This window comes from Hyperoodon ampullatus (assembly GCF_949752795.1).
Source record: "Hyperoodon ampullatus genome assembly, chromosome: 16".
Lineage (NCBI taxonomy): Eukaryota > Metazoa > Chordata > Mammalia > Artiodactyla > Ziphiidae > Hyperoodon > Hyperoodon ampullatus.
The window spans coordinates 59,146,149-59,173,167 of NC_136929.1; the positions used below are offsets into that span (position 1 = coordinate 59,146,149).

The 27,019-nt window shown below is 41.3% G+C and overlaps 1 protein-coding gene across 2 annotated transcripts; it reads right to left on the bottom strand.

Annotated features, from left to right (window-relative positions):
* RCBTB2 (RCC1 and BTB domain containing protein 2) lies at positions 1–26,487 on the bottom strand (the record flags this gene model as incomplete). 2 transcript variants are annotated; one of them, XM_079721947.1, is made up of 13 exons in its annotated part: positions 1–141; positions 3,694–3,824; positions 8,381–8,520; positions 10,230–10,356; positions 11,074–11,264; positions 15,412–15,554; positions 16,622–16,729; positions 16,847–17,005; positions 17,783–17,949; positions 20,176–20,326; positions 20,553–20,708; positions 25,150–25,200; positions 26,434–26,487. In XM_079721947.1, the coding sequence occupies 13 exons, from the start codon at positions 26,485–26,487 to the stop codon at positions 1–3; spliced, it is 1,719 nt and encodes a 572-aa protein (XP_079578073.1). The 2 variants fall into 2 exon arrangements, with proteins under 2 accessions (XP_079578073.1, XP_079578074.1); XM_079721948.1 differs by lacking the exon at positions 25,150–25,200 and having other exon boundaries at positions 26,434–26,475.
* Between the last annotated feature and the right edge of the window lie 532 nt (positions 26,488–27,019).

A 27,019-nucleotide genomic window follows, 5' to 3' on the forward strand; every position in this document is an offset into this window, starting at 1 on the left:
TTAATTTTTAAAGGCTCCAACTCTGCTTGCTTTGCTGATAAAGTTCTTCAAGAGATCATGGTCCATTTCTGCAAAGCCTGACGTCTGTGTTACTACAGTCAAATGGTTTATGCAAAACCTGAAGCAGAATTCTTCTAAATCCTAGGAACGACAACAGAAATTTAACAAATAAAACAAATTTGTTTTAACAAATTCACATATCCCAATGCAATGCAACGTAGCACAAAAAGTCCTAAAACACATCGGCAAGGGAAAAGGATTTGATGACCAGCAGAAAGAAATGGGACAGCAATGCCTAAAGAATAGTTGTAAAACTGTATAGCTAATATCAATCTATGCTTGTAAAAATTTAAATAACAGTAAAGCATTCAAGTGCCTCCACACTAACCAATGCAAAAAATGAGACTTTTTCTTCCCAGAGATAGGCACCTAGATGTATTGTGCATTCCACTTTCAATATTTATGCAGAGTACGACACTCCTCTTGTTTGTCTGTTTAATAAATATTTATTTATTGCATGAATGCATTGAGTAAATTGTTTAAAAGATTTTCTTTATGTTGAGCCCAACACTCCTCTTTTATATTCTTCTAGGGGCTTAAATAGTTTTACCTGTAAAGAGTTTGTGAGAAAAGCTTAAGCCATAAAACAGTCATCTTGGGAAATGCTTCTCTGAAGACATTAACAGGCCACTGCTCTTTTTCCTTTACAAGAAGATAAAGGCTGAGATGATTAGATTTCATCAGATCACACATAGCTTCAATAATCTGAAGTGGGAAAATGCTTTGAAGAAATCATGACTTTCTGCTAAGAGAAACTCCACAGATTGGTGATTTCTGGCTTACTGTAATGTACGCCAGGCCAAAAAATAGTACTGTAGTGATTCTCTTGATTAGATATGCAAACTTGAGAATCAGAAATAAGGTGGCTGGACACTTTTTTGGTCTGAGAGAAATGAGAGCTGAAGTCAGGCCAGCCTGCGGAGACTCTGATATGCCTCAGACCCGGGGCTCTGCTGCCCTCCTGACGCAGCTCCTGCCATGCTCCTTAACGTCTCTGCTCAAGTCTCCTTCTAAGTGAGACCTTCCTTCCTTCCCGGACCACGATTTAAAACTTCAGCTTTAATCTCAGCCTGCCCCGCCACTGCCCCATTGCCTTTCTCTAACTTACTTTTTTATATCACTTATCACCACCTAACAGACCATATCTTGTATTTGTCATCTGTTGCCCTCACCAGAAAGTTCCAGGAGGGCAGAGATTTTGGTCTGTTTTGTTCACTTCCTGTACCCTTACTGCCTAGAACCATGCCAGGCACTAAATGGGCACTCAGGGAATATTTGTTGAATCAATGAATAAACATTGCTGATTTTAAAATATGGAGGCAATAGAGAATTGTAGTAAAATGTGTGGTTTTGAAATCTGTCCAATACTGGATTGCATTCCAGCTTTACAATTATTAGCTTACTAAGAATTTACTTAATCTCTCTGAGACTCAGCTTCCTCATTTGTAAACTGGAACAAATAATAATACATATATTCTTAATAAGGTTCTTTTGAGAACTAAACGAGACATGAACTGTGCTTCAAATAATCCCTGGTGCGTATTAATTACGTATTAAGTGTAGTCAAGCATGAGGGATAATTTGCTGAAAAGGTCCGTTTCTTGCTTATTAGAGTCAGCAAGTAACAATACTAGTCAACTCAAATATACTGTTCTTTATTTATAAAAACTTTTATATTAAGTATACAATGAGTCTATTTTACTTGTGGTCTATTATACTAATTTAGGGTACCACAGTTAGCCAGCCTGTAGTAAAATACACTGCCTCTACAGGCAAAGTTGAACATTCATTAAACAAATATTTAATGAGCACATACTATGTGTCAGGCACTATCCTAGGCACTAGGGATATGGTTGTGAGCAAAACAAAGTCCTTGCCATTTGCTCAGGGAGCTTGCTTTCTAGAAAACAGGGCTGAATGGTAACCATACAAATAATTCACATAAACAGGAAATATGAAAAAGTCTTGGACATTAATTCTAGTTCAGATGGAAACACTATGTGCCCACAATCTCATCATCTGAGGCATCCCACCAGAGTTCAGTATTATCAGCATGACTTTGACAAACTCTTGAAAAAGCACAGTTATTGTTTGGCCATGAAGCCTTCTGCGTGTTGTAAGTGCCCAAAGTATTATTACCTTGATGAAAGACAAACATTCACTATGCTTGTAAATGTCAATGCTTCAAGGTGGGTAAGATTTTTTTAAATGTTAAGTGAAAAAAATCTAGTATTTAGAAATATATATCAGGTTGGCCAAAAAGTTCGTCCCGGTTTTTCCATAGGATGTTACGGAAAAACCCACACGAACTTTTTGGCCAATGCAATACATAACCTAGGGAAAAATCAGAAGGAGCTGTATGAAAATGTTAGTGTCCTCTGGTTGAGGAGTCATTTCCTTCCTCATACTTTTTGTATTTTACAAATTTTCTTTAATAAGCACATTATTACTTATATAAGCAGAAAATAAGTTATAACCTTTTTTCTGCCCACAACTAAAATGTCCCTGTTTTCTGACCAGAGGAAAGGATATCCTTAAGGAAATCGACTCCAAAAAGTATGGCCTGTTTCCTAAAGATTTAACTCTAAGACAAGTTTTCTTTCCTTTCTTTATTATCAAAACAATACATGGTCACTGTAGAAACTTCAGGAAAAACAAGCAAAGATAAGGAAATAAAAATCATCCACAATCCCACCATTCAAAGATAACCACTGACTGTATTTTTCAGTCTTTTTTCCTATGTAGATAATAAATTTTGGTCTTTTTAAATTCAGCCATTTATACTTAAAAAAATTTTTTTTTACTATTTTTATTTAAAAAATAAAAATATACTTATTTAAAAAATAGGAGCACAGTTCTTCAGTCAATGATATATGTTGAATAGTATTAACATTTTTTAGTTTAAACAATCCTTTCCTGTTCACACTGACTTTTTCCAATTTTAAAAAATTATAAACAACACTGCAGGAAACATCTTTGAAGCTAAAACTTTGTCTGAATCCATGGTTACTTCCTTAAGATAAGCTTCTATAACTGAATTCCTTAAAGAATTACATTTTTAAAGCTTTTAATACATATTTTACCAAACAGCCCCCCAGACTGATTATACTAATTTGCATTCTCCTCAGCAGTTTAGGAGAACACCCATTATCCTAAGCCTATACTATTTCTAAAAATAGACTCCCTGGTTTGACAGTTGAAAAATTATACCTTATTTTCATTTATACTTTTCATTTGTTCATAAATCCATTTGGTCCATTTTCTTCCATCAAACTGCTCATGTTTTCTTTTTGTTTTTTTTAAGAATTATACATTAACTATGGTGAACTTGCTTCGTGATATTACAAATATTTTCCCCAGAGTATCATTCACTTTGTTTTTTTCCTGTTTATTTTTTTGTGTATAAACATTTTTGTTTTTTTGAGATCAGATCTATCAATCCTTTTTTTTATGGTTTCTGCCCTTGAGGTCCACCCTAACTTTATATAAACATTCCCTTATATTTTTTCTGGTACTTTATTTGTATACCTTAGATCTTTAATTTACTTAGACTTTCTTTTAGTTTAAGGCATGAAGTAGACAGCTAACCATTTCTTCCAGAAGGTGAGCTCCCTGAAAGGATGCTCTTCTTACCTGAGCGTCATACTTCACGGCGGCCGAGAGCAGCGCAATGGCATTCTCCTCACAGATTCCTTGCTTGATAGTTTGTTGGCAGAGTTTCTTCAAACGATTTTCTCTATAAAATGTAGCCAAATCTAGCAACCCTGGTGGAAAGAGATGTTTCTTAGGGGAGTGATCTCAAGCACCCTGATTTAAACTCACTCAGCCTGTCAGAGATGATTTTGAATATAATCTTCAGTGAAGGGCTGTGGAAATAGAGACTTGGGCTTACTTACACTCTGAGCATGTGGCTCTACCTGAGAACGCAGCTGCACTGAGCGAGTGCAATACACAAACAAGCAGCTGTGGAAAAACAGGAGCAAGTGAAAATGGCCCTAGTCTTTTCCTTAGAAATGCTCCTCTAGTTAGCCCTCCCCCTGAATTATCAACATCTTCTCCAGCAGCATTCACACGTGCTGTAATAGTGCCCATCTTCTTCAACAAGAAAAGAAACGCCTTTCAGGCCTCCTGCGACCCTGCCCCATTTCTCTGTTCCTCTCCTGAGCGAGCCTCCCGGGGAGAGAGGTCTGTTTGCTGCCTCTGTTCTCTCACCTCCTCTCCTCACCTTAAGCAGAAGCCCATCCCCTCTGCTCCCTGACACCACACCTGTGATTGTCACTAATGGCTCCCATGGTGCCAAATCCAAGGGGCTATCCTCTGATTTCATCTTCCTCAACATTTACACAGAATTTGATGGGGTTAAGGATGCTCCCCTTCTTGAAATGCCTTGTTACTTGCTTGTGTTTTCTTCTCCTTCATTAGTTACTCTTCAGTCTCCTGGCTGGGCCATTTTTTCTAATTTCCAAGTATCTGAATGCCCCAGAGTTCAATATTCAGATTCTTATTTCACTTATTTCCCTAAATGATCTCCAGCCCCTCAGTTTTAAATACCGCCTGTAAAAACTGATGATTCCTGTTATATTATCTGTCATCTGCTTTCCAATAACTCAACATAGAGTGATTTAGATGCTTAAGTTAATTTTAATCTACCCCAAGGGATACTATGAAGCACTCTAATCAAGAATGGTTGGTCAGGGCTTCCCTGATGGCACAGTGGTTGAGAGTCCGCCTGCCGATGCAGGGGACATGGGTTCGTGCCCCGGTCTGGGAGGATCCCACATGCCGCAGAGCGGCTGGGCCCATGAGCCATGGCCGCTGAGCCTGCGCATCTGGAGCCTGTGCTCAGCAACGGGAGAGGCCACAACAGTGAGAGGCCCGCGTACCACAAAAAAAAAAAAAAAAAAAAAAGAATGGTTGGTCAGTTTGCATTTGAAAGGCCCTTGTCAGGGGCTTCAGTTATGGCTACCTAAATCTTCATTAGAGGACGTATTAATTAGCATAAAGAATGCTACAAACACTTTGTCACTGGTGAAATGAGTGGCACTCAGGTTATGTGGCTTGGCTAGAGATACTGTGAGGGTGCCTCTGGCCCCTGCGTGATCAGGGTTCAAGCACCATGGGCTCAGCAGTCCCACTCCACCCTTGGAGTGGTACATTCGCGGGGTCTAATTCAGTCCTGGTTGCCACCTGATCAAAAGGTTAGCTGAATCCTGATTCTAGAACATTGTCACGTTTACTTCACGTAAAGGTTACTTTACAATAACCTTTCATGGAAGGTACTTCATAGAGGGCCCAAAGGACAGAGAGCCAGGATTTTATCAACCTTACAACATTAACTGTTTTTATATCTGCTAATACGTTTTGTACATGTGGCAGAATTTGGTAGAAATTTCTACTAAGTTTGGTAGAAACTTGCTTTCACTGTAACATGACAAATATTATCAAAATTATAGAAGAAAGGCCTACGGCCCTCTGAAATCTTTTGAAATCTTGAGAGTCGTAAATGGCCTGATTGTTTCTGGTCAGTTCTCAACAAATTCACATCAACAGCCCCACACACTCCGAGCATCAGACTCCCATATGCGTGTACTCACGGGTACTGCCCTGAGCCTCCGCTCCAGGGGGCCCAGCTCTGCACCCGTTCTAGGCACCCCCCCTCCAAGGCTGGCCAAGGAGCCAAGTGCCCACTCCTAGACCACACTTTGTGCTCCTGGGACCCTGGGGTCCCCTGAATAATCAGCCCTGAAGCCACATATGTCAGTATTTCCTCCCCTGCAGACCACGTGCAGGCCCCCAGCGCCCAGGGGTGGCCGGGGTGGGGGGTGGACTGGAGCACGGACATGCAGGCTGGGTGCCCATACACCCCTGGGATGCAATATGTGACCGGTGGTGGGTAAAGAAAGAGGGCAGGTCCTGAGCTGGAGGCCAGAGGCCCGTCCTTCCTGCGCCACTGTGTCCCAGCACAGAACTCCACGAGTCCTACAACTCTAAATTCCAGCTGAAACTCCTACCTGGCCTTTCAGTTCTTTTTTTTTTTTTTTTCTTTTTTTTTTTTTTTTTTTTTCTTTTTGCCGTACGCGGGCCTCTCACTGTTGTGGCCTCTCCCGTTGCGGAGCACAGGCTCCGGACGCGCAGGCTCAGCGGCCATGGCTCACGGGCCCAGCCGCCCTGCGGCATGTGGGATTTCCCCGGACTGGGGCACGAACCCGTGTCCCCTGCACCGGCAGGCGGACTCTCAACCACTGCGCCACCAGGGAAGCCCTGGCCTTTCAGTTCTTGATGAAGGTATATTTTTCAAGGTATGAGGACTGAACATATTTTATCTGAAGCTTTTTAGCTTGACATATAACTTTAAATTTTTAGACAAATGGTGCACAGGCCTCCATTTAGACTCTTGCCCAGGGCCCTGCAAATGTTAGGGGCGGGCCCATAAAAAAAACCCTGCCACGCAGACGTCTAAAAAGCAGCTCAAACTCCTTTGATTTTTCAAACTCAAGAGCAAAACCTGGTGCTCTCCACACTCAAGCCAAACACCTCAGAGCAATCACCCTTCTCTCTTTTGCCCTCAAAACCCACATCCCATCCACCAACAAATCCTGTCAGCTCCCTATTTAAGATATATTCAGAATCTGATCTTTCAACACCTCCACTGCTAGACCACCCTAACCCAGGGCACCACCATCTTAAACCTCAACCATTACAGTTACTGACCTTTTAAAAACAAATCCTCTCACCCCTGGAGTATAAGCTGCTGGTGCCTCTCCCTCCATATATGCACAAACCCATTCACCCTTTCTTCCAAAATCACAGACTACGTGGCTGAGCCATGACCATCTAGAAATGACCACTTCCCCCAACTCCCTGTGCAGCTGAGTTAAGGCCTTGGTTATCTCTGGTCCATGGTTTAAAAGAAGTGGGACTTCCTTAACCAACACTGGGATTTGCCCTTTGCCCCTTGTCACTGTCCCTTCCTCCATCCTGCCGCCTGTATTGCACATGTGGTCTTGGACATGAGTGCAGGGGCCACATGTAAGGATGCCTTGCACTGTATCCCTGTGTGACAGACAGAGTAACTGTCATGTTTAAGCCACTTCCTTTTTTCATTTTACTGCTAAAGCAAATCCTAAATAACACAACCCTGGTGCTCAAAACCTTCCAAGGCTGTCCATCACGCCAAGAATAAAACTCGAGCCCTTCACTGTGAACTCCAAGGTTGTACCTGGTCTTGCCCAGATCCAGCTGCCTGGCCTCAATTCCTCCGACTGCCGGTCTCATTCTCTCCCTCCAAACCACCCGGGCCTTCCCCTTCCCCCCTCGTCCTCCCCCCTCCCCCTTCTTCCTCCCCCTCCCCTTCCTCTATGTGCTACATGTGTTCCTGTCTCAGACCTTTGCATCTGCTGTCTCCCTTGTTTAGAACACTCTTCACCTGGGCGTTTGCATGCTTCCCCCAGCTCTCTGCTCAACACACGTCCTCACAGAGGCCTTCCCCGACCTCTCAACTGACTGCTTTTCTTTCTTTGTTTAGGGCTGGCCTCCCTCCTCCCAGCAGCAGCTCCACAGGAGCAGGGTGTCGGTCTGTCTCATTCATAGGTGCCGAGGGGAGCATGGCACATAGTGGGCCCCGGGCGCTCAGGCAGTGTGGGAGGAAGGACGGAAAACTATAAAACTTAAGAAATCAGACTTCTGTTTACCTGAGGAAAATTAAATGCTGATCTGGTGAAAAGTGTTATTGGATTTATCCATGTAAAATGAATATTTAACTGAAAGATCTGAGAGCTGAACTCTTTCTTCAGTTCCTTACAGAAGTAACTCCTTAATTCTGTCCCATGAGCCAACAATATTGCTGACAGCTGTAAACTGAAATTTAGTATGTTTTCACCTTGTGCCCGCTGGACGCCCTGTGTTGCTTTCCTACCGTCAGTAAACCTGAGGTGCAGTGATGCACCAGATCACAGTGGGTTGTCCCAAAGGGACAGTCACAGTTATGGAGACCAGCAGGGCTGTTACATGCATTTTATCATTTCTGTAATGTAAATATCTTGAAGGCAGCAGCTGTGTGGTAGCTAAAGAGTCGTGTACAGTATCTAGTAATTCAGGAAGAATGGCACCTGTCCCGCAGTGCTGATGGTTTCATAATTCATCCATATCTCACTTTATCCATCCAGTCAACCTTTGTGTCAAGTGGGAACAAGGGAAAAGCGTTTGGGTTCAACACACAAAAAGAGAACTGCTTCTGTGATTACCCTCACAGCCACTTCCTTTTAGGCTCTACACGAAGCACCTTTTTGCCAATCTCTTGGTCAAGTCTGGTGGCAATTACCTACGGCCTCCTCGGGGGACAGGCTGATGCTGTCTGTGTACAGGTACTCCAGGAAGGCTCGGTAAACAGGATATGAAAATTCACTCATTTCTACAATATCATCCTCATTGTCTTCCAACGAAGAGCGAAAATGCTCACACCTGAAGGAAGAAAGCAGCATGTCAGGTCCTGGCTTCTGGGAAAGAGCCAATGACCTTCCTGAGGAGCGTGTGCTCGTGGCGGTTAAAGAGGAAACAACTAACACGGAGAAAGGAAAAACACGGCACCACGCAACTTCGTGTCCTTGCCTGGGCCCCTCGCTTCCCCTGCCGGCCGGAAATCTGTAGTCGTTTATTCGACGAGGCTGCAAATGCTAACCTGCTGCGGGGCGGCTGCCTCTGCGGCCACGAACTCCCAGGGGCCCTCCCACACCACGTCTGCGGAGCAGCACTTATAGAAATCAGGTAGGTTTATTTTCATAAACTCTGAGTAATTTTGTTTCTTCTCCTCCTGTTATGAGTTGAATTGTATCCCCAAAATTCATATGCTGGAGTCCTAACCTCACTATAACAGTATTTGGAGAAAGGACCTTTACAGAGGTAATCAAGTTAAAAGGAGGTCATTAGGGTGGACCCTAATCCAATATGACTGGTATCCTTACAAAAGGGGGGATCTGGACACAGGGAGGATGCCGTGTGAAGACTGGAGTTACGTTGCCACAAGCCAAGGGCTGCCGAAGGCTACCAGCAAACCACCAGAAGCTGGGACAGAGGCATGCAACAGATTCTTCTTCAGAGCTCTCAGAAAGAACTGATTCTATGAACAACCCTGATCTTGAATTTCTAGCCTCCAGAACCACGAGAGAATAAATTTCTGTTGTTGAAACAGATTAGTCTACAGAACTTTGTTACAGCAGCCCTAGCAAACCGTAACCTCCCCACTTCTATGAAGGTTTATGGGCTACAGTAAGAGTAAACAAATATTGCACAGCCTGACCTTACTAAGATGTGAACTTGAGACTAAAATGCCATATTGAGTTTGTGATTCATTGAAGTAGGATTCAAATATCTGTTACACAGCAACAAAATGAATTTCAAAATCACTATGCTAAGAGAAAGGAGCCAGGGAGAAAAGAATGCATATTGTATAATTACATTGACCTAAACTTCTAGAAAATGTGAACTAATCTATAGTGACAGAAAGAAGATGAGTGCTTGCCCCAGGGCTGGGGCCTGAGGGATCTTTGAGGGGTGATGGAAACGTTCTGTGTCCTGATTTGGGGCAGTGGTTTCCCACGAATATACAAATGTCAAAACTCCTCAAACCGCACATTTTAAATGGATGCAGTTGCTCAAAAATTATACATCAATAAAAGTGATTTTTTAAAATCTCTGTGTTAGCTTTACTCCCGACCTTGTTGCTCTTCTCTTTTTTCAAGCATCTAAATGTTCAGTGTTAGCAAATGTAAAATGGGTGGCTGGTGGGAAGCAGCCGCATAGCACAGGGAGATCAGCTCGGTGCTTTGTGACCACCTAGAGAGGTGGGATAGGGAGGGTGGGAGGGAGACACAAGAGGGAGGGGATATGGGGATATATGTATACGTATAGCTGATTCACTCTGTTATACAGCAGAAACTAACACACCCTTGTAAAGCAATTATACTCCAATAAAGATATATATTAAAAAAAAGAAAACAGAGAATACAGAAGAAATGCCACGTATAATGTGTTTTCCCTACTGCACGGCATGCTCATAAGGGCAAAAAGAGGCTTACCTTTTTTCAGAACCACAGGCGTGCCTAACATAGTTCCTTGGAACTAAAAAACAACACACATATTTATTTCAATTCTCGGAATAAATGATTCCTTACCTAATTTTGAGAAGGACTTTATGTGCATAAATGTACTTTCCATCCACCAGAAATCTCAGGTCTGCAGTGCTGGGATTGTCAAATTCTCTCTTCAGGGACTCTGCCACGGTGAGGTGGCCATCAGGTTCTGGGGGGCGGGGTGGGGGGGACACCAGCGCTTTCTAAGGAGGACGCAGGCCCAGCACGGCTCTGCTGACACGAAAACACCAGTTCCCCAAATAACTGCCCCACTGAGCTATGCGCTGTTTTCCTAAATACAGATTCCCGCTGCTGCAATCATTAAGGATAAGAACCTCAGGCACATCTGCTTATAAATCTGGCAAAACAACTAAAGTCCCAAACCACCACACTAAATAAAATTTTTGAACGTCTGAGTAAATATACCAGCTAAAAATAAAAGCTATAGTTTCCCAATCACATCAGAAAGCAATCCAAAGGACTTGCGGTACGCGGGCCTCTCACTGTTGTGGCCTCTCCCGTTGCGGAGCACAGGCTCCGGACGCGCAGGCTCAGCGGTCATGGCTCCCGGGCCCAGCCGCTCTGCGGCATGTGGGATCCTTCCAGACCGGGGCACGAACCCGCGTGCCCTGCAGCAGCAGGCGGACTCTCAACCACTGCGCCACCAGGGAAGCCCAGGACTTTTAATTTAGTATGAGATACTGATTTCTAATACTTTCGAGAAAAATGAATCGATCCAGTGAGTTCTCTTTCACAGGAGCTCATTAGAGGGAAATAAATTGCCTGACACTGCACTGAACAAAGTCCTCACTATCAAAAAATGAAACACCAGAAGTTCTCATCCTAGCTTTCAGGCCACCACCCCGATGGACAGTGATCAGCTCACCCACGGACAGGAGGCGCCAGGTGACGGCAGGCGTGGCGAAGCAGGCAAACACGTCGTCGGTGGAGGAGAAGTGGGTGAGGTGAGGCAGGGTCACCGACTGGCCCCGGCACTGGCCCCACATGTACACGTGCCCTCCCTGCGTCTTGGCTGCAGACGTGTGGGCAGAGTGGCAGGCCGCAATCTCTGTAATTCTAGGTCCACAAACACACACCAAGTAAACACGGTAAACAGGAGAAGAAACAAGGTGATTTTTTCTTCCCTTAGGTCTAACTGATTAAAAACAAAAACAAGACTTAAGACACCTAAGCTTCTCAATTGTCAGGCACCCAACAGTTATTTATATGTAAGCTATGCCTCAGTGGCACTTATGTATCATGAAGGTCTGCTTGTTACCGCTTCTAGACCATAAAAATATGTACCATCCTGTTTTGAAATTCAAGTATTAATACAATCCAAGAGAGCAGAGACCAAAAACAAAAAACAAACAAAAAAAACAAGTGATTTAATTGTTTTCTTAAAACATTACTTACTAAAGCAGATCAGAAAGATTTGGGCCATCTCCACCCAGTGTCAATGAATATTTTCATCAAAACTTTACCAATTTTAGGGTTAAATGAAGCCTGCTGTGGGTCACCCCGACTCACACTGCAAACAGTAAGTGCAGTGGTTCTGACTCACTGGACTATATCATCTGGAACCCAAGAGAGCAGTTTTCTGGGATCAACCACATGTTAGACCCTATTTCAAAGTTCATGACTGACAGGCAGGTAGTTCCCAGAACACTTCCTAGTGGAAACCACTGTTTTGTTGAGTTGAAAATAATTATTTTCTCTCAGACTAAGCCACCATACAGATTTAAAGAAAATAAACAATTTCCCCAAGTGAAGTACCATCTTGATTCTGTCTCGGGCAATGGTACCAGCATCCTCAGTGACTTAGGCTTAGAACTTCAGGGTCATCTTTGACTTCTCCCTCCTCATGTACCTCTTTCTTCAGAACATCCGCTTGACGAATAACAGCAATTCTTTCTTTGTAGTGCCTCCCATTTGCCACACCCTCACCAAGCACACCCATACCCGGACCAACGCAACTCTTAGGTCTCCCCACCTCAGACTTTCTCTTCTGACCTAAATCGCACAGTGCTGGCATGTTAATGATCCTCTTGAAACACCATTCTCATCACTACATTCAAACCTTCGTTGACTTCCCATAAGACAAAAATCCAGACACATGACCCTAAGGCATTCCCTAATTTGCCTTCCATTTATGTCCAGCGTTCTCTCCAATCACCTTTGCCCACACACTCTCTGTTCCAATCAACAGATGTACTCACTTCTGAAATGTTTACCATTAGCCTCCAGGAGAGGGGAACGGCCTTTGCCATCCATTAGAGGAGGTGGGACACTGCTTCCACAGCACAGGGGTTAAGGATGCAGAAAAGCTGGGAAAGCTGGCCCTCCCTGAGCATGGCCTTGGGGCATTTACCTGGAGCACCCAGTGCCACGCGGGAAGTCAGGGGTGGGGCTGAGGCTTGGCTGATGGCAGCAGCTGCTACAGCAACAAAAATGGAGAAGGTTTAGAGGGAACCTTCAGGTCTCAGCTTGGGACTCGACCATCAGCCAAGGCGCCCTGCCTTTTTGCCTGAGGTCATCTGTCCTTACATCCGATTCATACCAAGAAGCAAATGCGGAAGTTCAGATTTTCCAGTCATACATGCAATAGACAATGACTATAAACTGAGCTAACCTTTACTGTCAGGATGTCTGGCATATTTCACACTTTATTTTGTAGCCATTCTTAATGGGAAAAAATTACTATATGTTCATAATAAACAGGTTTAGTGTCACCTCAACGGAATGATCTGCAACAATGGCACAGCTTAATGTCTAAGAAATACCAGACATGAAACAGCAGAGAGTGAAACAGAATGCAAAACAGAAAACAATGAGGAAAGAAAAAAGGTAATTTGTGAGGGAGGAGAATAATGGAGAAGAAATCATGATTATAAAAAGACCAGAGCACTGTTTCCCAATCCTGGTTCTGTAAGAGGCCAACACATGATAAATGACCTCAAGAAGTCACAAAAATTCAAGGCAAAGTTAGTTTTAGATCAATCTAACTTAAACTGTGTTTTTAGGGGACTTTAAAGACATGCCGGTAAATCAAAGTACTGAAAATTCAGAAAGATTTGGAATGACTGGGTTAGAGAAGAGAATCATGTTAATTATTAAAATCACTTCTAAGTGAATATAAACAGTGACATAAAGTGTTAGCATCCCTCACCATAATGGAGTTAATCAGGTTTTTCTTGGGTTGCTGTTTGAGCAAATAATTCCACGCAGACAAATTTCCCCTTCCCGCTTCTGTGAACACGTAACCAAGACCTGACGACCCACCCCGCCCCAAGTTCAATCCTGTTCATTCTAATTAGCCAAGACTCCCTGTGATGGGCCCCAAGAGTCAGGAGTTCCTGAGAGATAAGTCATAACATATCTGCAAAGTTTCAGTCATTGAAAAGGGCGGGTAGGTGCTGAACAAGTCCCAGCAAACCTATAGGTTCCTCCCTTGCAACATTTGTGCGATGGAGAGCCTGCAAGCTCAGCAATCACCAACTGAAATTCAAGCATGGAAAACAGAGAAAAGCAGGACCATCTCATTCAAAACACTCAACCCTGATATCCGTAGCCAAAATCATGTTTACGTGGACAAGACCAAGGGTGCAAGTATTTAGCTATTTCTACTTTTTTTTACATATATAATTCAAAAAAATGCTTTGAGTTACGAAGTTTTTGAAAAAGACAGAAAGCAACAGGTAACTCTCCAGTGCCACGTGCCCTGACACTCACGGAACTTCCGTGCCCTGCTTCTCTGCCTCTCTTGCTCTTTCCCACTGAGCTGCCCTACGGTCTGTCTGTCCCAGCGTGACCACAGTCAGAAGACCTGGCACTCACTCTGGGACTGTCAGGACCAGCGGCGCAAGGTGGGGCACGTCGCTGGTGGGCAGATGGCAGCGGACTCTGTGAGTCCAGATAGAGGAGTTCAAGTTTATTTTAAATGTGGCAGCATGAGAAAAATGGTAAAGTGCCATACAGACAGTCTGTTTTTATACCCATGTGACCTCTGATCCTTTAACACTTCTTAGCTATTTTGTCTAAATACTAAAAGTCCCCACTGACTGGATTTGCTAGCTGGAGGCATTTTCAAAGCCTCAAGACTGTCTCTTCTCTTTTTACTGAGCGGCTCTGAACCACCTTTAAGAGAAATGAAAGTAACATGGCTGCTTGCATCTCCTGTGTGCCTGCCAGCTCGTGACCTTCATTATCTTTCCTCTTCCCCAATTCTTAAGGAGTCTAGGGTCTTACTGTAAGATATGGGGGAAAAAAAGTTTTTTTAACCAATTTAACGTAGGTTAAATAAAAGCAGCCAGGTTCACAATACTCAAATGAAAATCAAGGGAGCTGAAAATGACCATTTGGTTCTTCATTTTCATTGTTAAATATTCCAATAGAAACATATAAAAGAACTGCCACAAATGCAAAATAATTTATCCATATATTTATTTAAAATCAGATATAGCAAAAATTAATATGTAAAATAAAAATGAAAACAGCAATATTAATTTCCACAATGATTTAACCCTGGCCTAATAGAACAAATAATAAAATGTTCTTGTTCCGTGCTTCTGTGTCAAGAAATGAAGAGTGAAAAGGCAGTGATGTAGCCATGTTTGAGAAGTTTCAAGAGACCTTCAAAAATAGTAGGATAATCTGGGGGAAAACTCTGGATATGCTACTCACTTAATACAACCTTGCAAACAAGAGCACACAACTCAGTTTTAATTTTTTAACCATTGTGCTCTGCTTTACAGTGATAGCCTGGGAGTTGAAGTAACGAAACAGCCCTATTCTTTTCAACTGGCAAATTTTATAAGTAGCAGCCCCCATCTGAGATACTTTCATCTTCCTAAACCATAGAAGATAGACCTCCAATATTATCAACTCCTTCTTAAGAATGTGAAATAGAAAAAAATGAGAACGGGGGAGAAAAGGTCTTTTTTGAGCGAGAAGAATAATGCGGAAAAGCTGTTGGAGGTTTAGTCATTGTAGTTTGTGTAAAGTAGCTATTGGAGGTATAGGTGAAATACAGGTATGTGAAAACAAACTATTTAACATCAATCAACTTGCCCCAAAATTCTAAAGCTAATTTTAAAAAGGAATGAATGGTCTTGTTCAAGAATATTCTAATACTAGCAGTCAATTGCCCATAATTCTATACAATGCCTAAGTTTAGTTTAATCACGAAAGAACACTGAACTTATTTTGAAAATGCACATATTACCTGTCCTTTTCCACAACAACAGGAGTAGGGTAGGACTGGTTACTTTTATTGCCAGTGCCCAACTGGCCATAAGAATTTGCGCCCCAAGCATACACTTGACCTTCATCTGTTAATACTAATGTGTGTGCATAGCCACAGGCAACCTGGAAAGAGAAAAACCAAATCCACTCAGGCCTGCAAACAGAAAGAAACATGTTTCACAAGATAGGTTAAGAATCAAAAAATGAAGAAAAAAAAAAAAAAAAGAAAAAAGGGAAGAGGCAGTCTGCCAGAGAGGCAGGCGGCATTAAGTTAAGCAACATCCCTCCAGATCTAGCTTAGGCCCCGTGTGTGGTGAAAACTGCAGTGAGATCAACATGAGTCCTTCAGTGACAAGAGTCCAGTTTATTCACCTTTAATACGGCATTCATTATGCTCACAGAGATCAAGGGGTGTGAAGTGAATAAGAAATAGACACTTCTATTTTTTAAGAATTATTTCCTCCTTTTGTTATAAAAGTAAAAGATGTTCAATGTGAAAAAAATATAGGAAAGTATAATTATGAAAGTCATCTCAAGATCAGGATTTTTTTCTATTTATATATAGAGAGATATGCACTGATAGCTTTTTAAAAAAGTGCTCATATCTGTATAAGCAGTCCTGTATCTTTCTTTTTACTTAACATTGCATATAGCATTATTTCCCTACCATTAAAAATCCTTTGTAAGCATCATCTCTGTTAATACGATTTAGTATTGATATTATTTAACCATTAACTTACTGTTTGATGAGATAAATTGTGCTACTATTATTTGTTATCAATTTTTTTCTTTTTCTTTTTTTTTTTTTTTTTTTGCTGTATCTTTACTACACCTTCTGCAAGTCACTTTCTCTTTGGTTCCTTAGGATAATGCCCTAAATTTAAGTAGAATTACAGATCAAAGGGTATGAATATTTTTAAGGCTCTTGATACATACTGCCAAAGTTTCCTTGGAAAAGATGATAAAAATTTACATCCCAATAGCTATGTATGAGAGTGCACTGGAAATATAAATTTTCTGATCAACATCTACAACTAAATTCAGGAAAAGAGCTTTAACCTTTACTTCAGTCAAGATAGCCAAGCAGCTTACCTTTTCATCCTGCTAAGACAACTGAGTTTTTAGTACATTGATATCTTTGCCCCCGTAGCCTTAAAAACAGGCAGCACGTGGACCAACAGTGGACATACCCGCTGGACACGAATGCCTTGCAAAGCTGCTACCCTACAGGGGGTTGGCTGGTTGCCGCTGCTGCCGAGTCCCAGCTGCCCGTTTCCATTGTAACCCCAGACATAGACCTGAGAGAAGATGAGAGACTCAATGCCCACGAAAGATGAAAAGAAGCATTCCATGTCGGTACGACACTGAGAAGGTAGACAGGCTTTTTTAAGTGACACAGAAAATAACTTTCTTACCTCCCCAGTGTTCACCACAGCCATCGAGCACATCTGCCCACAGGCTATGTTCACAACTACTTTATTCTGTAAGCAGCCAGTGACTCTTCGAGGGATCGGCTGATTAGCTGTTGATCCAGACCCTACCTGCCCGGAGTTATTATAACCCCAGGCAAATACCTATTTGAAAGAAGAGATCAATAAATGAAACACACTAATATATAAAGTGTCTCAATTGGCACTTACGGTGCCTCATCTTTGCCCTCAAAGCGCTGATATCCATAAATGCTCACAACACAAGCAGGGAAGTTTCCACAGAACACATTCTTACAAAATGTATTACTTTATTATTTTTTTAAGATTTTTTTGATGTGGGCCATTTTTAAAGTCTCCATTGAATTTGTTACAATACTGCTTCTGTTTTATGTTTTGGTTTTTTGGCCATGAGGCACGTGGGATCGTAGCTCCCCGACCAGGGATCAAACCCGCACCCCCTGCATTAGAAGGCGAAGTCTTAACCACTGGACTGCCCGGGAAGTCCCAAAGCATATTACTTTATAAAATTAGGTTACTGGCATTACCTATACAAACAGCAATGATTATAAGCAAATATCATATAATCCTTATAAAAATATCTACTTTGCTTCAGCCATATTTTCCAGCATTTTGGGATTTTTCTTTTTGCAAATAATCCCCTTGAGTATAGCAACACAGAAGTAACAATACAGCCTTTTAAATTTTGCAGTTATAGAAATCCTTACTACATACAGGCACACTTCATAATATAAACACCATGACTATGAACTGCTAACAAGAGTAAGACTGAATGTGAGGTAGGTGGTTATTCTAATCAAATGATCATATTTTCAGGACTGCTATAGGAATCTATATAATGTACTGAAATTAAAATCTTATTGAAATCTTATGATCAGTGAGATTTATGATGACTATTCTCACCTCTCCATCAGATGTTAGCACCAAAGAATGGTAAGACCCACAGGCCACTTCAATGACTTGTTTGTTTGACAAATTAGTAGAGATATGACAGGGCACTAGACCATGGTTAGTTGTCCCATTGCCCAGCTGACTGTAACCATTGTGACCCCAGGTAAAGACTTCTCCTTCTGAAAATAAAAAGAAACATAACCAACTTTCAAAACATCTATTCTTATATGAAAATATATATATTACACACTTCCACAAATGGAAACTAAAACTTCATATGCAAAAGCTAATCAACTTCCCTATTCCACAAAACTCATTTTATAAAAGAATACATTTGGAAAGTTTAACTACATTCTACCTCAAAGCAACAAGATGAAATTTAAATGGATGCAGTTATAATAGCTGGAAGATAGGTTTTTAATAAACAACAGAGAAAAGGCTGCTAAGAGTAAGAGGAAAAAAAAAACAGACTGAAATTCAAAAGACTGTAAGGTCATTTAACTTCTCTGAACCTTAATTTCCTTATCTATAAAATGATCTCCAAGTAAAATGTTTGAATCTGTTATATTACTTATTGTGCAGTATAATACATATTCAGAAAAGTTCTTAAAATATATATACACAGTTTTATAAATAATTGCAAAGTGCACATCCATGTACTACCACTCAGGTCAAGAAATACAATCTTATGATCACCCCAAAAGCCCCCCCACATATACATCCTGGATAACAGGATTTAGTCTTTCTTGATTTTGAACTTAACATAAATGGAATAATACAGTATAAACTCCTTTCATCTGTATTTTTCTACCCTATTGTCTCTTTGTGCTACATTCCAGATAATTTCTTCTGATCTATCTTCCAGTTTATTAATTTTCTCTTGCTGTGTTCAAACTGCTGCAAAACTTGTCCAATGATTTTTTCATTTTGATAATTATATTGTTTATTTGGTTCTCTTTCAAGTCTTCTATGATCTCTTCAGGTACCTTCAAGCTCATTTTTTATTTTTTCAAACATAATAAATACAGCCATCTTATAAGTGGTGTCTGGTAATTCTAATATCTGATATTTAGTAGTTGTTTTTTGCTGTCTTTTTTGCAGGTTCTTATTCAGGGGGCCTTGTTTCCTTGTACCTGCTTATCTTTGACTATGTGCTACTAATTGCCATTGAAAAATTATTTTTTGATGGCATTATATTCCTTCAGGCCTAGAATGAAGCTACTTTCGTCTAGAAAGAATTTGCATTAACTTCTCTCATGTTCTTAAGGCACTTTAAAGGTACCTCTTTGATAAATCCAAGGCTTGAGATTTCTTGGACCATCCAATCTAAGGTGAATTGGAATACAAATCCATGGATACAACACCTCAGGGAGAGGTTTTCTTTCTTTTTTTCTCCTTGCTTTGCTCAGAGCCAAGGAATTCTTCTGTTGAGTCCCTTAGAGATGAAAGAACTGACTCATCCTTGCCCTGAGAGTGTAGCCCTTTGTGGTTCCAGCCTAACATGTGAGGTCTTTGACTTGTGACCCCTTCACCTCATAAGTACATCAGACCACAACACTGTTTAAGTGCATAGGCAGATGGCTTTAAGACAAAATTAGCTTCAAGGTCCCCTCTAACTTCTTAGTTCATACTTTCTCTTAAATATATTTGGTCTAATAATTCCTTTCTTCTGCCTTATCAGTGTTTTGATGCTTTTAGAAAATTTAAAAAAATATTTTATCTAGAATTTGTATTTTTTTTTAGTGCAGAAATGGTCTGAATAATCCAGCCTGCTACTACTGGCAACCAAAAATCCCTAAAACTTATTTTTAAAATGTGAAATAAATATACGAGAGTATTTATAAAATTTAGTTTCCATTTAAAGAACACTAATAAAATGAATACCCAGCTTGAGGGAAGCTCTAAGGTATGTTTTAATTATGTTGTCTTATCAGTCTGAATGCATGAAATAGCCATGAGAATATTTAATTCCTTATACTACGAATACCAACTAGAGCCATCAGTCACTGTTTAAAGTCAGGATCACAGAATGCTAACGGTTAGAGGGGATCTTGGAATCTAGCTTTCATCACTCTGTTCATAGATCAAGAATCTCAAGTTCAAAACATCCTGAGTTCAGCATTCTAATGCAAAATAATTATACATATAAACAAAAGGAGTTCACTGGGCTTATCGCATTGTCATTCTTACACCCAAAGTGCCCAAAACTGCTAGCTTCCATCTGCTACATTATCTTACTTTGATATTGATATTGATATTTCATATTGTCCAAAGCACAGTCAAGTTCCCAGGGCAGAGCCAGAAAGCCAATCAAAAAGTATGTTCTCAGTGTAAGGGGTGGTCCTAGTCTTGTTTCTCAACAAAGAAAGCAATGGCTAAAATTCCACACTGTGTTCCTAGGTTACCTGCTGTTGCAAGGACAACATGTGGACCACTCCCATAGCTGAGGCAGGCAATTTTTTTGCCACTTAAAGAATCCAGTCTCCGAGGTTCAATGGTGCTCTGGACATCACCTAATCCCAAACAGCCACAGCAGTTGGTGCCAAGCACAAAAATCTGTGGGAAAACCACAGTTAGTTCAAGCAGTTCTATTTCTGACAAACCTGTACATTCAAACAGGCACAGTTCCCCTAGGGAAACTGCTTCATTATTTAATAAATAAGAATCTACTCTCCGTGCATTTTTTTTACCTTAATTCCTTCCTTAACTCCTTAGTTCCCCCACCAATATCTTCAATTCAGCAAATCCATTACTGAAAATGTAATTTTTTCTTCAACATTACCTCATCATTTACTGTAGTATATAAAACTTCATTGCCAGCACTGCCAAAGACACAGGCCTGACGAACTAACTGCAGTTCTTCCTCAGAACAAAGGGAGAAAATTGGCCACTTGCCCACATCTAACATCTTCAAAGATGACAGAGTAGCCTGTACTGGCTGAAAAAGAATTTAAAAAAATAAGTAAATAAAATATATATATATATATATATATATATTGACTAATAATAAAAAATACATTTTCTTTGTCCCTTTCATTTCTGCAGAAGAGTTAGCATTGGTTTGAGGAGGAACAAATCCTGTCTATTTTGGGAACTGCCTTTACAAGCTTGACTGCTTCAGGACCACTCTCACTGCAACCAAGGGCCAGAGGTCCTGGATGGAATCAGATCTCACCTATTAATTTTCCTTAAGGACACAGGAATCATCCAAGGCTGAACCTTGGGGAGGTGAATATCTGGCAAGCACTTTCAGTGTCGGTTATGTCTTAAATGTAGCACTTTCAGTGTCGGTTATATCTTAAATGTAGCTCTGGAAACTAAGCTGCTTGTGAAAGCAGGAAAAAAGGGAGAAGACTGCTGTTTCATCTGCTGCCTAAATCTTAGCAAAACAAGTCCTTGGGAAAGAACAATGCCAAAGGTGACACCAAGGAAAAAGTCCAGAAGGTTTCAGTTCATGGGTCAGTTCTGACCATTCAGTTTGAGCAACTGGTGGGTTCCCTCATCCCCCCCACTCAGGTTTGGGGATTGGTAGGACGAAAACACCCAGAAAGTACATGTATTCGTTTGCTACAACTGCTGTAACAAAGTACCACAAATTGAGTGACTTAAACAACAGAACTTTATCTTCTCACAGTTCTGGAGGCCGGAAGTTCAGAGTCAAGGTATCAGCTGGTCTGGTTCCGCCTAAGGGTTGTAAGGGGAAGATCTGTCAGGCCTCCCCCATCGGCTTGCAGACGGCCCAATTCTCCCTGTGTCTCTCACATCATCTTCCCCCACATGCGTCTGTCTGTCTCAATTTCCCCTTTTTTATAAGGATACCAGTCATGCTGGATTAAGTCACCCTCATGACCTCATCTTAACTAAACAATCTGCATCTGCAGTGACCCCATTTCCAAAAAAGGTCACCTTCAAAAATAATGGGGTACCTCAGTCAATTTGCTAAACCAAAACACCATAGACTGGGTGGATTATAAACAACAAAAATTTATTTTTTATAGTTCTGGAGGCTGGGAAGTCCGAGCTCAAGGTGCCAGCATGATCATGTTCTGATGAAGGTGCCCTTCCTGGTTCAGAGCCAGAGTCTTCTCACTGTGTCCTCTCATGCTGGAAAGGGCTAGGGGTCTCTCTGGAGCCCCTTTTATAAAGCACTAATCCCATTCATGAGGTTTCTCCCCTCAGGACTTAAACAACTCTCGAAGGCCCCACCTTCTAATACCATCACCTTTCAGGGTTAGGATTTCAGCGTATGAATTTGGGGGGGATACAATCAAACCCACAACAGGATGCATTAAGATCATGAGCATTTGCACTCCCATAAGAGCATTCAATGTGGACATGATAAAGCTGTTTTTATTTATTTATTTATGGCCGCATTGGGTCTTCGTTGCTGTGCACAGCGAACAGGGGCTACTCTTAGTTGTGCTGCGCGGGCTTCTTATTGCGTTGGCTTCTCTTGTTGCGGAACATGGGCTCTAGGCGTGTGGGCTTCAGTAGTTGTGGCACGCAGGCTCCGTAGTTGTGGCTCACGGGCTCTACAGTGCAGGCTCCGTAGTTGTGGCTCACAGGCTCTACAGTGCAGGCTCAGTAGTTGTGGCGCATGGACTTAGTGGCTCCGCAGCATGTGGGATCTTCCCGGACCAAGGATCGAACCTGTGTCCCCTGCACTGGCAGGCAGATTCTTAACCACTGCACCACCAGGGAAGTCCTTGGTGTTTAAAACAGATAAAGCTGTTTTAAAGAGAGCTTTTACTTATTTGCTACACTGGAAACATTTTTACTTACATACTTTTCAACTTCCAAAATTTTTTAAGATTATAAATAAGATGCATAAATAGCCAACATGCCTATCAAATGCCATGTCTAGCCGTTTCCCTCAATAATCACCAAACTCTAGCTTAATTTAAAGGAGCAAAGGATTTTCTAAGCCCTATCTTTCCCATCAGATATTAAATCAGTCTTACCAGATATATGCCTAGTAGAGAGCAGATCAGACTAGCTACTTATTTTAGAAAGGATATTTGTGCTTTCCACCTTAGGAGTCAGGGGAAAAATTATTTATTTATCCATTCATTCATTCATTCATTCATTTATAGGACTTGGCTCACAAGACTATGGAGGCTCTAGGGGCTTCCCTGGTGGCACAGTGGTTGAGAGTCCGCCTGCCGATGCAGGGGACACAGGTTCGTGCCCTGGTTCAGGAGGATCCTACATGCCGCGGAGCGGCTGGGCCCGTGAGCCATGCCCGCTGAGCCTGCGCGTCTGGAGCCTGTGCTCCGCAACAGGAGAGGCCGCAACAGTGAGAGGCCCGCGTACCGCAAAAAAAACAAAAAACAAAAAAAAAGAAGATTATGGAGGCTCAGAAGTCCTATGTTTGCATTTGTAAACTGGAGACCCAGGAAAGCTGGTGGAATAATTCAGTCCGAGTCCAAAGGCCTGAGAACCAGAGGAGACAATGATGTAAATCCCAGTCTGAGGGCAGAGGATGAAATGAGATGTCCCAGGTAGATCAGCGAAGCAGGAAAAAAGGGATGAATTCTTCCTTCCTCTGCCTTTTGTTCCATCCAGGTTCTCAACAGATTGGATGATGCCCACCCACAGCAGGAAGAGCCACCCATTTACTGAGTCCACCAGTTCCAGTGCTATTCTCATCTGGAAGCACCCTCACAGACACACCCAGAGACGATGTTTAACCTGGGCACCGGGGGCCCACTCAAGCTGACATGTAGAGTTAACTATGTGAAGACACACAGTGAAGATGGAGGCAGAGACTGGAGTGATGCAGCTGTATGTCCCGGAACACCAAGGATGCCGGGAACCCCCAGAAGCTGCAGGCTTCTTCCCTCAAGCCTTCAGAGAGCGTGGCCCTGCTGACACCTTGATTTCAGACTTCTGGCCTCCACAACTGTCACAGAGTAGATTTCTGTTGTTTTAAACCACCTGGTTTGTGGTACTTCATCAGGGCAGAAACTAATACTAAGAAACTAACACAGAGGGGAAGCAGTTTGTCACTGCTAAGAGCATCACCCTCAGTGAGTGGCATAACCTGAACCAGGGGAAGCTCCCCTAATGCCAAGTCTGGCCACTTCCCCCCATGACACCACCAAACTGTAAGACCCTGCCTGGAGAATGATGTCTTCTATTATCTTTTGGGCAGCACCTAAGGCCACTGTGGGGCTAATGACAGAATCTTGTTCTGTTACCTTTTAGCCTAAGCTTCTATTTTAAATTACCCACCTCCTTATATTATGAAGGAATCTTATTTTCTGTGAGGTGTTCATTTTAATATTTTTTTCCTATTTAAGTCTATAATTTTCAGAAAGAACAATGTTTGGGATGTGGCATCAAATATTTCATGTAGACGTGCTAACGTGCTAGTTAAAAGAATCCTTACATAGTATTTCTAATCTTCACAAGTGTAGGACATACATATTGCTATCCCCATTTTACATATGAGGAACCTGAGGGCCAGAGAGACTGAGAAATACTCCAAGATCACCAGCTTCTCAGTGGGTAAGCCAGATTTCTTTCCACAAATCATCTGTTGCTAAGTAAAAAGTTCACATAAAAAGTGATAACTCCTGGCAGGCCTAGTGTTTGCTTGCATTTGTAGGGCTTTGGCTGTTGTGCTCATGAAGTCCTTAATGAACAGGGCAGTAATGCCCACCGTGGGTTGTCTTCCTTCATGGAGCTCACAATTTAATAGAAAACAAATAATTACAATATAACCTAAATACAACAGGTGTGAATACATTGCTTTTTAAATCTCTGCCAGAAGGCTGGCTACTGGAGGTTAGTCATCAAAAATTCATGTTTCTAAGTCTGTGGGGAAACTTCTTCATAGGGAACCAATGACTTCATTTATGAAATGCACATGTTTATACTTTTTTGAAGTAAATATTTAATATCAGTCTCCAGGAATTGAGTATCTTCTCTCACAGAAGAAAAATACATTCTTCTGTCTGGCATAATCTTGAGCATATATAATTATACACATTGTACATACTGTATACATATGTATGTATATAGCATATATGTATACTCTGTATATATATACATTGTATATAGTAAGCGTGTACATAATATAAGGATGCACACACTTTAGGAGCCTCAATCACACCACAGCCAGCCTGCATGATAGCAGGCATCTCTGCAGAAGGCACCCAACTACCTCTGGGCCCAACTATTAAGTAAGGGACTGGCTGAGCAGAAGCCAGGAGTGGGCAATAAAAAAACTGTAGGGGAAAAAAGCACTACCAGGGAGCGAGAGCTCGGCAATACATGTCATCAAGATCGTGTCCCTGGAATCTGCATCCTAGCTTGGAGCCCCCTTCCTGCACTTGTCACCAGCATAGGTGAGAATTAACCCCAGGCCAGCTTACCTTCACTACTTTGCTCACATCCAAGCCACCTCTCTCATCTTTCACTGGCATCTGTTTGGGAAATGCAAAGCAGTAAATTTTTTTAATATTAGCTCAAGGAAAACATAATTAACATCTCCATAAAGTTAGAAACCAAAATGCATTTTATCATTGCGTTGAGTGCGTGCTCCCTGTATTAACTCTGCTTCTCCATCCATATGAAGAACCAAGTGGATTATGATACTTCATTTAACTATGGACAACTATTAAGTTGTCACAATTCAATTTAAAATACCGCATATAAAAACAGAATTAAAATTACATGTTGGGCATGCCTAGCAAAAAAAACAAAAAAATTCTTAAAGAACAACAGCCAACACCTCACGTTTTGAGAATTTCCTGGCAGCATAACACCATGTAATAAAGTAATTTCTTTGCTAATTCCATGAGTCTTTTATTTTACAAAATCTGTTCCCAGAAAAAATTAATGAAATTTTCTATGAACATTCTATAAGACTTTCAGGTTCTATACATTGCTTTTGTAAGCTACTTTCCTACAGGAGCTCACAAATGAGCACTTCAAGTCAGCACGCAGCAATACTATGGTTCAGGTTCAGAAGCTGTGCTGTTTTTGTACACTACGCTGGCTGTGAAGATGATTTACATCTTTTACTGAATTTTGACCATATTTTATTTTTTAAAAAGTGGAAAACAGAAAAATGAAAGTTAATGGTGGCAGTTAATATTAAGCTGTCAAGAGTGAAGAGCAGATATTTCGTAAATTTAATAAAATCAACACAAGATAGAGATCGATGTACATGTGAAAGATGTGAAACTTTTAACATCAATTGGACACTGATCGGACTTAAGCTGGCTGACTGTATGTGATGGAAACGAAATAAAGAATATCTGCGATGAATTAAGAACGTGTCATCTAAGATTAAGTATTTTGTCATTTTTTTAAAATCTCTGGCAGTGGAGCAAACATTGTTCAACTCAGACCCTTTTGCAGGACAGCATTTTCTGTGAAAGTAGGGGTGGTGTGGCTCCTCATTCAGCTCAAACGTCACCGCCTCTGGGGACCCTTTCTCTACTCCTCATACAATCCCCAGAGTCCCCTGCTGGTCCCTCTGGCATTCTCTACACCCATAACAGTGATCGGCCAGCATCTCAGTCACTATACTGAGAGCCCCTCAAAGACAGACACTATCTCATTGATCTTCCTATTGGATGACCAATAGAGGTTTGATGAAGTATGTTTTATGTGACAGAAAATATATGCTCCAAGGGCATGATTTTTCTAACCTTGCCACTTTTTCCATAGAGAAGGAAAAGTTCTTCTTCCATATGGTCTTCCATGGTCCTGTGCAGTCCTTGGGGAAAAAGTATGTGGTAAAATCAAGATCCCATATGTCGAGTGAAACTGGGCAGGTTAAAATTACTTTACTTCTAATTAACAGAGAAAATAAGCTAAGCTCAAATATGGTAAAGGGAAAATAAGGGAATTAAGTTTGGGGCATGGGAGTTAACAGCTGTAAAACCCAAAAGATGTTTTAACTGTTGTTCTCCTATGAGAATCCTCCTGCTGAGGTGTGGAAAAATAATCCCAGGATAAACCTATATTCTTAAATCTATTAGGGAATGAGGAGAAAATTTTCATTTCAGAGTTGACTTCCTAGAGATAAGAAAAAATAAATTTTAGACCTTGGTCAAATTTCCCCTGGGATTGAACAGTTCCAAATCACTGTGAAGAGTAGATTTATCAATTCTCAGCTCCACTGAAGAGTGTATTATTTGCTAAGGGGGAGGGAGGGGGGAATGAATGAAAAGGATAAAAGGATGAAAGAATGAATGAACAAATGTGACTTGTTACCTTAACAAAAAACCTGAA